At 42.0% G+C, this 11,721-nt stretch overlaps 1 protein-coding gene across 15 annotated transcripts in view; it reads left to right on the top strand.

Annotated features, from left to right (window-relative positions):
- Positions 1-9,568, top strand: part of YPEL1 (yippee like 1) — a 55,426-nt gene extending 45,858 nt beyond the window's left edge. For 11 of the 15 annotated variants that reach the window (XM_065568450.1, XM_065568458.1, XM_065568452.1 and 8 more), the window contains 2 exons: positions 3,379-3,487; positions 4,996-9,568. In XM_065568450.1, coding sequence (XP_065424522.1) covers positions 3,379-3,487; positions 4,996-5,085 — 199 coding nt within the window. In that variant the 3' untranslated portion in view covers positions 5,086-9,568. The remainder of the gene's footprint in view (positions 1-3,378; positions 3,488-4,995) is intronic. The other 4 variants (XR_010592871.1, XR_010592872.1, XR_010592869.1 and 1 more) reach the window with 2 other exon arrangements.
- The last annotated feature ends 2,153 nt before the right edge of the window (positions 9,569-11,721 follow it).

The raw sequence follows: 11,721 nt of genomic DNA on the forward strand, positions 1-11,721 counted from the left end.
GAGACTGGTTCGCCGCCCTCGACATGAAAGATGCATACTTTCACATAGCAATTTACCCGCCTCACAGACGCTTCCTGCGGTTCGTGGTAAGCAAGGTGCACTACCAATTTGCAGTCCTTCCCTTCGGCCTATCCTCGGCCCCAAGGGTGTTCACGAAATGTATGGCTGTCGTGGCAGCGTACCTTCGTCGGCAAGGGATACAGGTGTTCCCGTACCTAGACGACTGGCTGGTACGCGGTCGCACCAAAGAACAAGTTCGAGATCACGTCCACATAATAGTGCACACATTCAACAAGTTGGGTATCCTACTCAACAAGGACAAATCCACTCTAGAACCTACCCAGAGAATAGAATTCATCGGCGCGGTTCTAGACTCCAGACGTGCACAAGCCATCCTGCCAGACAATCGCTTTTGCACCATCACGAGCCTCATTCAAGGACTCAAGGCCTTCCCAACTACCACGGTGAGGTCGTGCCTCACCCTGCTGGGTCACATGGCTTCCTGCACGTACGTAACCAGGCATGCCAGACTTCGGCTTCGCCCACTCCAGACCTGGGTGTCATCAAGATACCGCCCACATCGGGACAGCCTGAACATGGTGGTCACGGTCCCGAACTCGGTCCTGACCTCCCTCACATGGTGGCTAGACCACAAGGTGGTTTGCGAGGGGATGCCGTTTCACGCCCCACAACCCTCTCTGCACCTGGTCACAGACGCTTCATCCCTGGGTTGGGGCGCCCATCTCAACGAACACCATACCCAGGGCCTGTGGACTGCACCCCAGATAGCCCTGCACATCAATGTTCGGGAACTGATGGCGGTGCGCCTGGCGTGCCAGGCATTTCTCAATCTCCTACGTGGCCGCTGTGTGTTAGTTCTCATCGACAACACCACCGCCATGTTTTACATCAACAAGCAAGGAGGAGCACGTTCGTCAATGCTATGCCAAGAGGCCATTCGCCTGTGGGACTTCTGCATCGCCCACTCAATCCATCTCACGGCATCGTTCCTCCCTGGAGTCCAGAACACTCTGGCGGACCGACTCAGCAGGTCCTTTCAAACACACGAGTGGTCTATCCGTCCGGACATCATACATTCCGTTTTCCAGAAGTGGGGGTTTCCCCAGATAGACCTGTTTGCATCTCGAGACAACAGGAAGTGCCACGTGTTCTGCTCCCTGCAAGGTCGAGCTCCGGGCTCCCTCTCGGACGCGTTTCTCCTTCCCTGGAAGGACCACCTGTTTTATGCCTTCCCTCCGTTTCCTCTGGTCCACAAGGTACTGCTCAAATTGCGCAGAGACCAGGCACAGGTGATTCTGATCGCCCCAGCGTGGCCGAGACAACATTGGTACACCACGCTGTTGGAGCTCTCGGTTCAGACACCGATCCCGCTTCCATTATGCCCGGACCTCATCTCTCAGGACCACGGCCGCCTGCGTCACCCCGACCTGCAATCACTCCACCTCACGGCGTGGCTGCTCCATGGTTCACCCAGGCAGAGCAGCAGTGCTCGCACTCTGTCCAACAGATTCTGCTGAGCAGTAGGAAGCCCTCAACACGGACCACATACTTGGCCAAGTGGAAGCGGTTCTCCTGTTGGTGCGAACAACGAGCCACGTCCCCGTTGCAGGCACCTATTCCTCTCATTTTGGAATATCTCCTCTCCCTAAAACAGCAGGGGTTGGCGATATCTTCAATTAGAGTTCACCTGGCCGCTATATCGGCCTTTCACCCAGGGGAACTCGCGTCTTCGGTATTCTCTAACCCGATGGTCGTTAGATTCCTCAAGGGCTTAGACCGGACGTACCCACAACAACGTCAGCCCGTTCCGACGTGGGACCTCAACCTGGTTCTCTCCAAGCTCACAGGTCCTCCATTCGAGCCACTGGCCACCTGTTCACTTCTGTACCTATCCTGGAAGACAGCCTTCCTCGTAGCCATCACCTCAGCAAGGCGCGTTTCTGAACTCAGGGCGCTTACATCCGAGCCCCCTTACACGGTTTTCCATAAGGATAAAGTGCAGCTTCGTCCACATCCTGCCTTTCTCCCTAAGGTGGTTTCTCCTTTTCATATCAACCAGGATATATTTCTCCCGGTCTTTCATCCTAAACCACATGCTACTCGCCAGGATCAACGTTTGCATTCTCTGGACGTACGCAGGGCCCTGGCCTTCTATATTGACCGCACAAGGCACTTTAGAAAGACGACGCAACTCTTCGTTGCAGTGGCCGACCGAATGAAAGGCTCACCGGTCTCCTCACAACGCCTATCCTCCTGGATTACGTCTTGCATCCAGACTTGCTATGACCTGGCAGGTGTCTCAGCACCGCACCTCACCGCTCACTCCACGAGGGCCCAAGCTTCCTCGACTGCTTTCCTGGCGCAAGTTCCGATCCAGGACATCTGTAGAGCGGCGGTTTGGTCATCAGTCCACACGTTTACAGCTCACTATGCACTAGTGCAGCAGTCCAGGGACGATGCTGCCTTCGGATCAGCGGTTTTGCACACAGCAATGTCTCACTCCGACCCCACCACCTAAGTTGGGCTTGGGAGTCACCTAATGGAATGGATATGAGCAAGCACTCGAAGAAGAAAAGACGGTTACTCACCGTTGTAACTGTTGTTCTTCGAGATGTGTTGCTCATATCCATTCCAAACCCGCCCCCCGTCCCCACTGTCGGAGTAGCCGGCAAGAAGGAACTGAGGGGGCGCCGGGTCGGCTGGGGTATATATTCAGCGCCATGAAGGCGCCACTCTAGGGGGCTCCACAGCCGACCCGCCGGTGTTGCTAGGGTAAAAATCTTCCGACGATCGTGCACGCGGCGCGCACACACCCTAATGGAATGGATATGAGCAACACATCTCGAAGAACAACAGTTACAACGGTGAGTAACCGTCTTTTACAAATGCCTAGTGTAGAAAAGGAAAGCTGTAATTGGCACTGGTGGCGCTTACCCCTGATTGAAAGTAGCTAATTCCCAGCATGGGCAAGGCCTAAGATATAAGCCATCTATCACTTATTAATATATTGTTTTAAGTACTGTTAAATGTGGTTTATTTATCGTGCTTTGTTTTATGTTACTTGATGACATGAGTGATGTCAAGTGATAGTTAACTCATGCTAGAAATGACACCATTTCACAGTAGACAATGAAAAACAAAATGATTACACTTTTTTCTTCTTGCCTCTTTAAGTATAATCCTAGAATTTAATTTCACAAATGTTTGACTAAAAATAGTGGCATATATATCTTGGAGACGTGGTCTCAGATTTTGCTTGAATTATTTCATCTCCAGGAGAAAAGTAGGATGTTGTCAAACAAAAAGCAAGATCTGTCTTGCGGCTTAAGATACTACTATTTCTGTTCTTTGTTACAGGGTAAATGTGGGCTGTGGTCCAGCAGAGGAGAGAGTTCTTTTGACAGGTTTACATGCTGTAGCAGATATCTATTGTGAAAACTGTAAAACCACTCTTGGATGGAAATATGTAAGTAATGTATATAATAATTTCTTTCTTGATCAAACATTCATATAGGTAGCAGTCCACAGAAGTTGTCTTTAATCTACTGAGGCACCATTCGTTATTGTTATAATGAGGGACTCTTAATCCATTGCATCCACATCCAGCAGGGAAAAAAAATATTGCATGTATAACTAGCGTGTGCAATAGAAGCAAAACTATTATTACTTGAATGTTATAGCAGGTTCAGCGTCTCACATTTTGAGAATAATAAAGCCAATGTAAGATGTAGGCCCCATTATAGTAGTGTGGGGATTTTTTCTATAGTGCCTATTACCTTGGAATTTAAGTGCCACACACATTTTGGTATTAAAACTTTGGATGTCAAGTTTTCAGATTTCTTTATTTTCTTCTTTAATTATCTGTCATTTTAAGAAAACACAGTGATGTAGTCAAAGCATGAACTGTGTTGTTAAATGGCGAGTATATTGTACACTATGCTACAAATAATCACAATAATTAACTCAATTTTGTGGCTGAAAAGTAATCCAGACTGCTAACATGCTACAGTTTTCACACTGTGAAAATGTTAAATTCTTCTTTGAGGTGACCTTTGCATATTTCCACTTGTAGAATGTACTCGATTCAGCTGAATTTCAGAATCTTCTGGAAAACAGCTGCATGTGTTCCCTCTCATAGTAATAATAAACATCCAGAGCTGAGGTTGTAAAAGGACTGTTTTCTTTGTCCAGTCATGGAATGAAGGAAACCGAACAGCTACATTAGAAGTTTCCATTTCCATATACTAACTTTCGTTTCTGTCATCCCTTCTCTTACCATGCAAGACTGGTTTGGAACTCAGAACCTATGATATTCTGATAAACACACTCCACACTCTTTCAAGTAATGAAAAACAACACCTGTCCAAAATTTTAAGTTGTTGCTAGGAAATCATCTACAATTAAGCTGTGGCTTAAAAAAAATTTTAAAAATGGCAAAAATCACAATCTGAATCCAGCAATCCCAGGGTTAGTTTGAGGAAAGATTGGCCTTAGCAGACCTGTAGTTGACAATATGTAAAAGAACAGACACACACACAATCGTGGCTCTGAAATAAAGTACCAATATGATAATCCTGGCATTCCATAGAAATGACAGTCATGTTAAATGTCTAATGTACCTTGAGAGCTGCTCAAGATATTATACTGATGGGGGTCATAGTAATATCTAGGTAAATAGATATATGTATGTACTATAAATGTTGAATTATAGTTTTATACATAGGCATGTGCAATTTTATATTAACATTTTAGTGTGGATTTTATATAAAGGACACCATATGTGGTAAAAATTAGATATTTCAATAAGGAAAGAGAAAACATCCATGCAAATAAAATATCCCAGAAAGCCTTAATAAATGTTAAAAATGTTAATTATCTATTCATTTTTATTTGTATGTCAAAATTGGTAATGAAATAATGTGAAAAACTAACTCTAACTCAGTATTTTAAATATTTTTATTTTCTTGTTTCTAGGAACATGCTTTTGAGAGCAGTCAGAAATACAAAGAAGGAAAATTTATCATTGAACTTGCCCATATGATCAAAGACAATGGCTGGGAGTAAATTAAAACATTTTTTCACTCTGTTTGGACAATATTCTGTGGAACATGCTTTATAAAGACTAATGCAAATGAAAGGAGGATTTTGGCTGAGGTAGCTCTGAGAATATCACTGAACTTCGCAACCTCACAAATGAGTAGTGTAGTTTATGTGGCTCTTTCAGGCCATGTTTGCCTTTTTCTCCTTGTGTAAGTTCCCTTTTTGTATATGTATTCTTGTGTGAACAGTTGTTTTGGAACATTTTGGATGACCTTTTTCTAAACTCTCAAGTTCTAGAGAAACAGTTCACTAACTGCAAATGAATTTTACTGGTTAGCATTTTTATTTGACCTATGCCTTTAATGCTACCTTTTGCTGTGCATGCTTCTTGCCTAAACACCTACACCAAATCTAGCAGAAGACTGATATGAGTAGTCCTGAAGAATGTATGGGCTGGAGGTGTCTTTTTATATGTAGCAATTTCTGATATCTCTGGCAGTGAAAGGGATGCAGTATTTAGAGTATTCATTAATTGCTTTTTAAAATTTGGGAGTACCATAATTGGTGTACATCTTGCAGGCAAGTAAGTTAAAGGAACAGTGCTCATTTAGAAATCTTTTGGTTGCACTGACTCATATTAGTAGATCTTAAGTTTTGCAAAAAAGAATACATTAATGATTCAGTATTTTTAGTGCAACTAATTTTCAAGAATACTAAGGCAGTGATACTGTAGAATATATTTAATCAACATAATTGCATTCCTTATCCAGCAAACTTGTGTCTTGAAGGGAGAAGTTGATAAAATTATAGCCTGCAAGATCAAAGGGCACAAAAATATATGCATCTTGTATTTATAAAAAATTAGTCAGTGTAAACAAGTTTTTGGTACTGTGCCTTTTAACAGTAACAGGGACTTGTGCCTCAGTGAAGTTTTATGGCTGGTTCCATGTAGCTGTGTGGTCTAATGCACTGGACAAAGAGGTTGTTCTAAAGAAAATTCATTGAAGTATTCTGCTTTTGCTACACTTCAACAAAAATATAGTTATTTTTGTGTGACAACAGGCCAGAGCTTATAAGATGGAAGTTAGTAACTGTACCTGCAGAAGAGTGGGGGTTGGTGGATGGGCAGGAAAGTGTGAAGTTGACTTCATTTCTTCATAAAATAGAATAGCAAGATAATTTTTAAAATAAAAAGGGGTTTGTTGGTTTGCTGGATAAATCATCCCCAAAGACATTTTCATAATAAAATTTATATAAAGCTCACATCCTTTCTGTTTTTTTGCTTTTTTCCAGCTGCTTCTTAACTGGAGTGACTTAGTAAGAAAGCCTTCTGTGGATGTGTATCCACAAAATTTACTATTGGGTTTTGTGCATGCACTTTCCAGAGAGGTTTTAAAAAAATTAATCTTGTGTCTTGTACTAGTTGCTATCTTTGTTATCAAATGAAAAGTATTTATGGAGGACCTTTTGTACTTAGCTCCCTTAATGCTTGAGGACAAAGTGGTTGGCAACGTCTTTTACGTTAACACTACGTAAGTACTATGATGGAATGAACAATATGAAAGCCTTACAATAGAATAGAAGTTAGTGTCCTTTTAATAACTATTTTAACATGGCATTTGTGAAGATTGCAATGTGTGCCATTGCTGCTGCTGTTACATTTTGGATAAATCTCTGACAGGTTTTCAAAACTCTACTGCACTTTATTACCAGACATCATTCATTTACAAACATGCCAATGACTAGGAGCAATACAGAAGCTCTACATCAGGAGCTGTGATAATGAATCTACAGAACTTAAATTTTAAAAAGTAGAAATAGTAAAAACCTTTTGGGTTTAAGTCCAAAGAACTGGTCTAGTACAACTGGGTCCAATATGGATTTTGTGGGGTGCCTTATACTGCTCCTCCATAATCAAGAATTAGATTGAACCCAGGAGTCCCCTTTATCTGAATGTCATTGGCACAAGATGGTCATCTGGTGCTGCCATCTGTTCAGTCTGAAAGAACCTGGAATTCTGTTTTGTTTGGGCTATTTTTCAATTTTCCTCTAATATAATGTCCATTGCCAACAATGAAAGCACCGAAACAGCTATCAACAAGGAGTTTGTGTTGGCTTCAAAGCCTAAATGTAAAACCCATGAAGATGTCTATAGGAAATTTATATTTTCTTTGTCTGGCTACAGACTCAAGAAGAATTACACTGAGTTGAAGAAAAAAACACCACGATCCTTCACTATAAAAATGAGAGTACAAATTTAAGGTTAATTTTTTTCTTTTTATGAGAGAGAACAATCTCAAGTAATATTTTAAATAGTGGATTTGGATGTTTCCTATTAATGAGCTTTTTTTTTTTTTAACTAGAAAAGATATTCTTATTTAGATGCTCAACCTCTTTTTTCAGTGCATTATTTATTTCTATTTCAAACTGGACATTTTCACCAAAACCTTAATTACCCTTGATGCCAAAGGTTGGGATTTCATTAAGTGCTTAGCACCTAAAACTTCAACTACTGGCATAAGGAGTTAATGTGAGTTATGTATAATGTTATGGCTTTGAAGAGAACCAAATAAAGCAATATTCTTATTAGTCTTTTGAGGGGGGGTAAGAGGGAGTAGAGAAGGAGCTATAACTAATACAAAATTCCTACTCCACACTACTATGTAATAATTCTTTATGCTTGCTATGATATCTGGGAGTATGTGAACCTTTTTTTCTTATTGCTTGACTTGAGCAGTGATTCTTTGAAACAGTTCTCCCATTGTAAAGATGTGGAGAGTTACGCCTAATGGTTTTGGTGAAAGTTGGTTCCACACATTAGTGGCTACTGGTTGATGTGAAGAGGTCAGTCTGGTCACTGAACCTTCCAGCAGTACATTAAAAAGAAAAACTTACTTGAAGAGAATTCTACAAAGCATTTTCCCTCTAACTTTTTTTTTTTTTTTTGGTAATATATTAAGATTATATTTAAAGGTTTTGTGTGTTCATTCTGGGCAAGTTTACTTCCTCTCCCACTTGAGCACTTTTGTTACTTGTACTGGTTATTTTTATTGTTGATCTTAACATTTATTTTGTATTTTTTTTTATAAACTGTAACAAAAAGCTTTTGTGAACTCTTGTTTCACGCTAGCTCTTTCTTGGACCAAATGAACCAACTACGAGCTGGCTTCTTGGAAAGAATGTTCATTGGGATACATAAGAATATGCTAGCGAAAAATATACATGTATTGAAAGGATTTTCTTTTGAACCCATAAAAGCTATGGCTGTCCTAAAATAATTAAGCATCATAATTTGACATGATTTTGGAATCTGGTGCCACATTCTTCATTGTCTAGGCCCTAAATAGTGGCTGTAACACTGGTGTTACAATATTGAGAGTCTGCTTCAAATGCCAATATTCTTTCCTTGGTTTATAACTATGGACATCTTTTTAACCAATGAAAGGCAATACTGTCATTTACACAATGTTAAGTTGCAAAATTTCCTGTAAACTGTCTGACAGAATTAGGGAGGGCTTGCTGATACATCAGCCTTACCACTTTTGCTGTTTTGGATTTTATTTCTTTCTTTCACTGTGTTGCCATTTTAATATACAGTATTTTATTACCCTCTTAACCATCCATAACCTTTTCTGACTAGTTTCTGCCTGTTGCTAAAAGGGGCTGGAATATGTGAACTTTTTAATTATCTATAAACTATATAGTGATGTAGGTTGAATTGTAACAGAGTACAAATAAAGTCCTGATGCCCTACTGCAAACTAAATATTTGGCAAGTTTAAAAATAATCAGCAGCCTCTCTGTAACTGGCTTAATTTTCATGCATCTAATCTTATAACAGCTTGTGGAAGACTTGACTTGAAATTAATTTGATTTCAAGTGAACGATACCTCAAAGTAACAAACAGAAGCAGTTAACCCTTTGATTATGGAAATAGTAATTCATCCATATTGCTCCCTAATGTAAACTACATTTGTGCTAACATAGGGTGCTCGGTACCATTTCCAATGGACTTGAAAATTTTCCTTTATATATTGCTCTCTCAGATTTTTTTTCAGATATGAGGATCATATAGTCAAATTGCAAGACCTGTTTCTAGATTGAGATACCAGAGCGCCACGAAGAGAGACAAATTTTAACATCCCAGTTGTCTGATAATGGGACAAGAGTGGAAGGAAGCCATCAAATTATTGTTAAACTTGTAGGATATTGTATTGTACTTCATTTAGCACTCGTGTAAGTCAATCAGCAGTATCTATTGTAAAGGAACAGGAATTTCAGAGGTAATTTTGAAAAGGACTGTTACAAATCATTTAAGACCCTAAAGCATGAGTCATAAATGGCAACTGAGTTGTGCCTCATATTGTTTCTTAAACACTTTAAAATGCTTTCTTTTACAGATGACATGGCTGCTTTGCTGTTTTGTCCTAGCAATACTGTATATCATTTGTTGTTTCACTATATTGTATCTGAGGTATCACAATAAAAGTTTCAATGGTTTTGTTGAATTACTTTTTAACTTTGTGCCATTTGTGGTCATGGGAATCGTGGTACGCTATGTGAATACATATTTGAGTTATAATGTCAAGCTAAACATTTGCTTTTTCTTCATAAAAATGTATTTTCTAAAGATAAGAAGTTAGGATATGTCCCTGGTCAGTGGGTCTCAAACCTCTTGCTCACAACTTTGGAGAATGCTTAATGGCACTTTCAGAACCTAAAAGCATAACAAACTTATTTTCAAAAGATTCTGCAGAGGAATTGCCTTCTTTTTGAAGGAAGATAATTTGGGGATCTAAACAGATTGGATGATGCCTCTTTATTTTATTTAGTAAACTTGGCCAGCCTGACACAGCAGGCATGAATTTCAGGGAAGCACAATAAACACAGACACTTTCTTTTGTATTTCTTCTTTGGTCAGGAGGAGCTTTTGTGATTCCTCTTTAATCAGAAAAGTTTTTAAATAGTAAACATTAATTTAGACGGCAGCTGAAAACACCTTTGAAGGAGTTCACTCCAATGATTAAGTGCAGAGATATTTGGAGTCACTTTTTAATATATACATTACACAAAGTCTCAACTTTTAGTCAGTAACGGGTATGATAGCGTTCTGTGAAATGCAACTCAGGCTTCTCCATTTGAGGACTTATGCCATCATAGACTTTGCAGAAAGTATAAGTCTAAGCTAGCATGTATGTACAAGGACCTTGGAAAGTATGCTGCATCTCCTAGTAATGAAGGACTCTGCAGCATTAATGCCATTAACTGCTAATCTCATTCCCTAGACCTCCATAGGTGCTACTAGGACACCCTCCACCATCTCTCCTGGGGTGCCTGAGATGGTTGATGACAGGAGCGGCTCTAGGCACCAGCAAAGCAAGCACGTGCTTGGGGCAGCCCATTTGCAGGGGCGGCAGGGATCCAGCATGAGAGCTGAGAACCAACAGGGGGCCCTGGGAGCTGTAGTTCCTTGGTTAGCTCCTTGCCTATACAGCCAGCCCTGGAGCAGGGAAAGAACTACATTTCCCAGCATTCCCTTGGCCACTACCAACAGGAAAGAGGGGGAGGGAGTGAGGTAGCTGAGACCTCATGCTGCAGTGAATGGAGAGCTGCACTCTGAAGGGTAGGGATACCATATTTTAACATTCAAAAAATAGGACACTCCCCGGGGAGGGAGGGTAGCCCCACCCTGCCACCATCTACTCCCTCCGACTGCCCCCCACAGAAACCCCAACCCATTCAACCCCCCTGCTCCCTGTCCCCTGATCATCCCCTGCCCCAACTGCACCCCAGGATCCCACCCCCTATCTAAGCCTCCCTTCTCCTTGTCCCCAACTGGCCCCTCCTGAGACCCTCCCCCAACTTCCCCCCAGGACCCCCACCCCCTACCTGTCCCCTGACAAACTCCCGGGACTCCCATGCCTATCCAACTGCTGCCTGTCCCCTGACTGCCCCCCCAAACCTCTGACCCATCTAACCCCCCCTTCTCCCTGCCCCTGACTGCCCCCCCAAACCTCCACCCCTCCTGCCCCCTTACCGTGCCACTCAGACCAACGTGTCTGGCTCCACGCAGCGCTAGACCCACTGCTGCATATATGCTGCCGTGCTCCCCCGCAGAGCCACAGCCCCCTCCCCCCACCCCCCAGCACCTGCCTTCCAGATTTGCACACCTCAAAATTCAGGAGTGCTCAAGCTCAGTTTGGGCGGTTGTTACTTCATTTCTCCCAAATCAAATATACTGATCCACTGTAACTTGCTGTAGAAAAACATCCTTCACAGGAAAATCTTAAGAGATTAAATAGGACCTGCAGCATGGTCTGGGGGTCAGTTGATGATTAGGTTTTGGCAAACTGTTAAGGAACATAAATTAATTATCTGAAGATGCCAACAGAAAGTGTCCAGCTTCTTATCCCCTCTTAATTAAACTGACCCCGCCTGGTTAGAAACTGTCAAGCCTGAAACAAGACAGGGGAGTTGGAGGGTGAATCCTAGGAGCTGCATAGGACAAAACAAGCAGGAAGGCCTGAATGAGTGGAACACAGCAGGAAGTCTCCTTGCAGGAGGACTGTGGGAATGGGAGCCCAGAACAAGAGGTCCTTCCCAAAGCAGGGGAAGGAATCACAGGCAGGGAGGCCTGGGTAAGTGGTAAATTGTGGGGAGC

Source organism: Chrysemys picta, chromosome 15 (genome assembly GCF_011386835.1).
Source record: "Chrysemys picta bellii isolate R12L10 chromosome 15, ASM1138683v2, whole genome shotgun sequence".
NCBI classification, from domain to species: domain Eukaryota; kingdom Metazoa; phylum Chordata; order Testudines; family Emydidae; genus Chrysemys; species Chrysemys picta.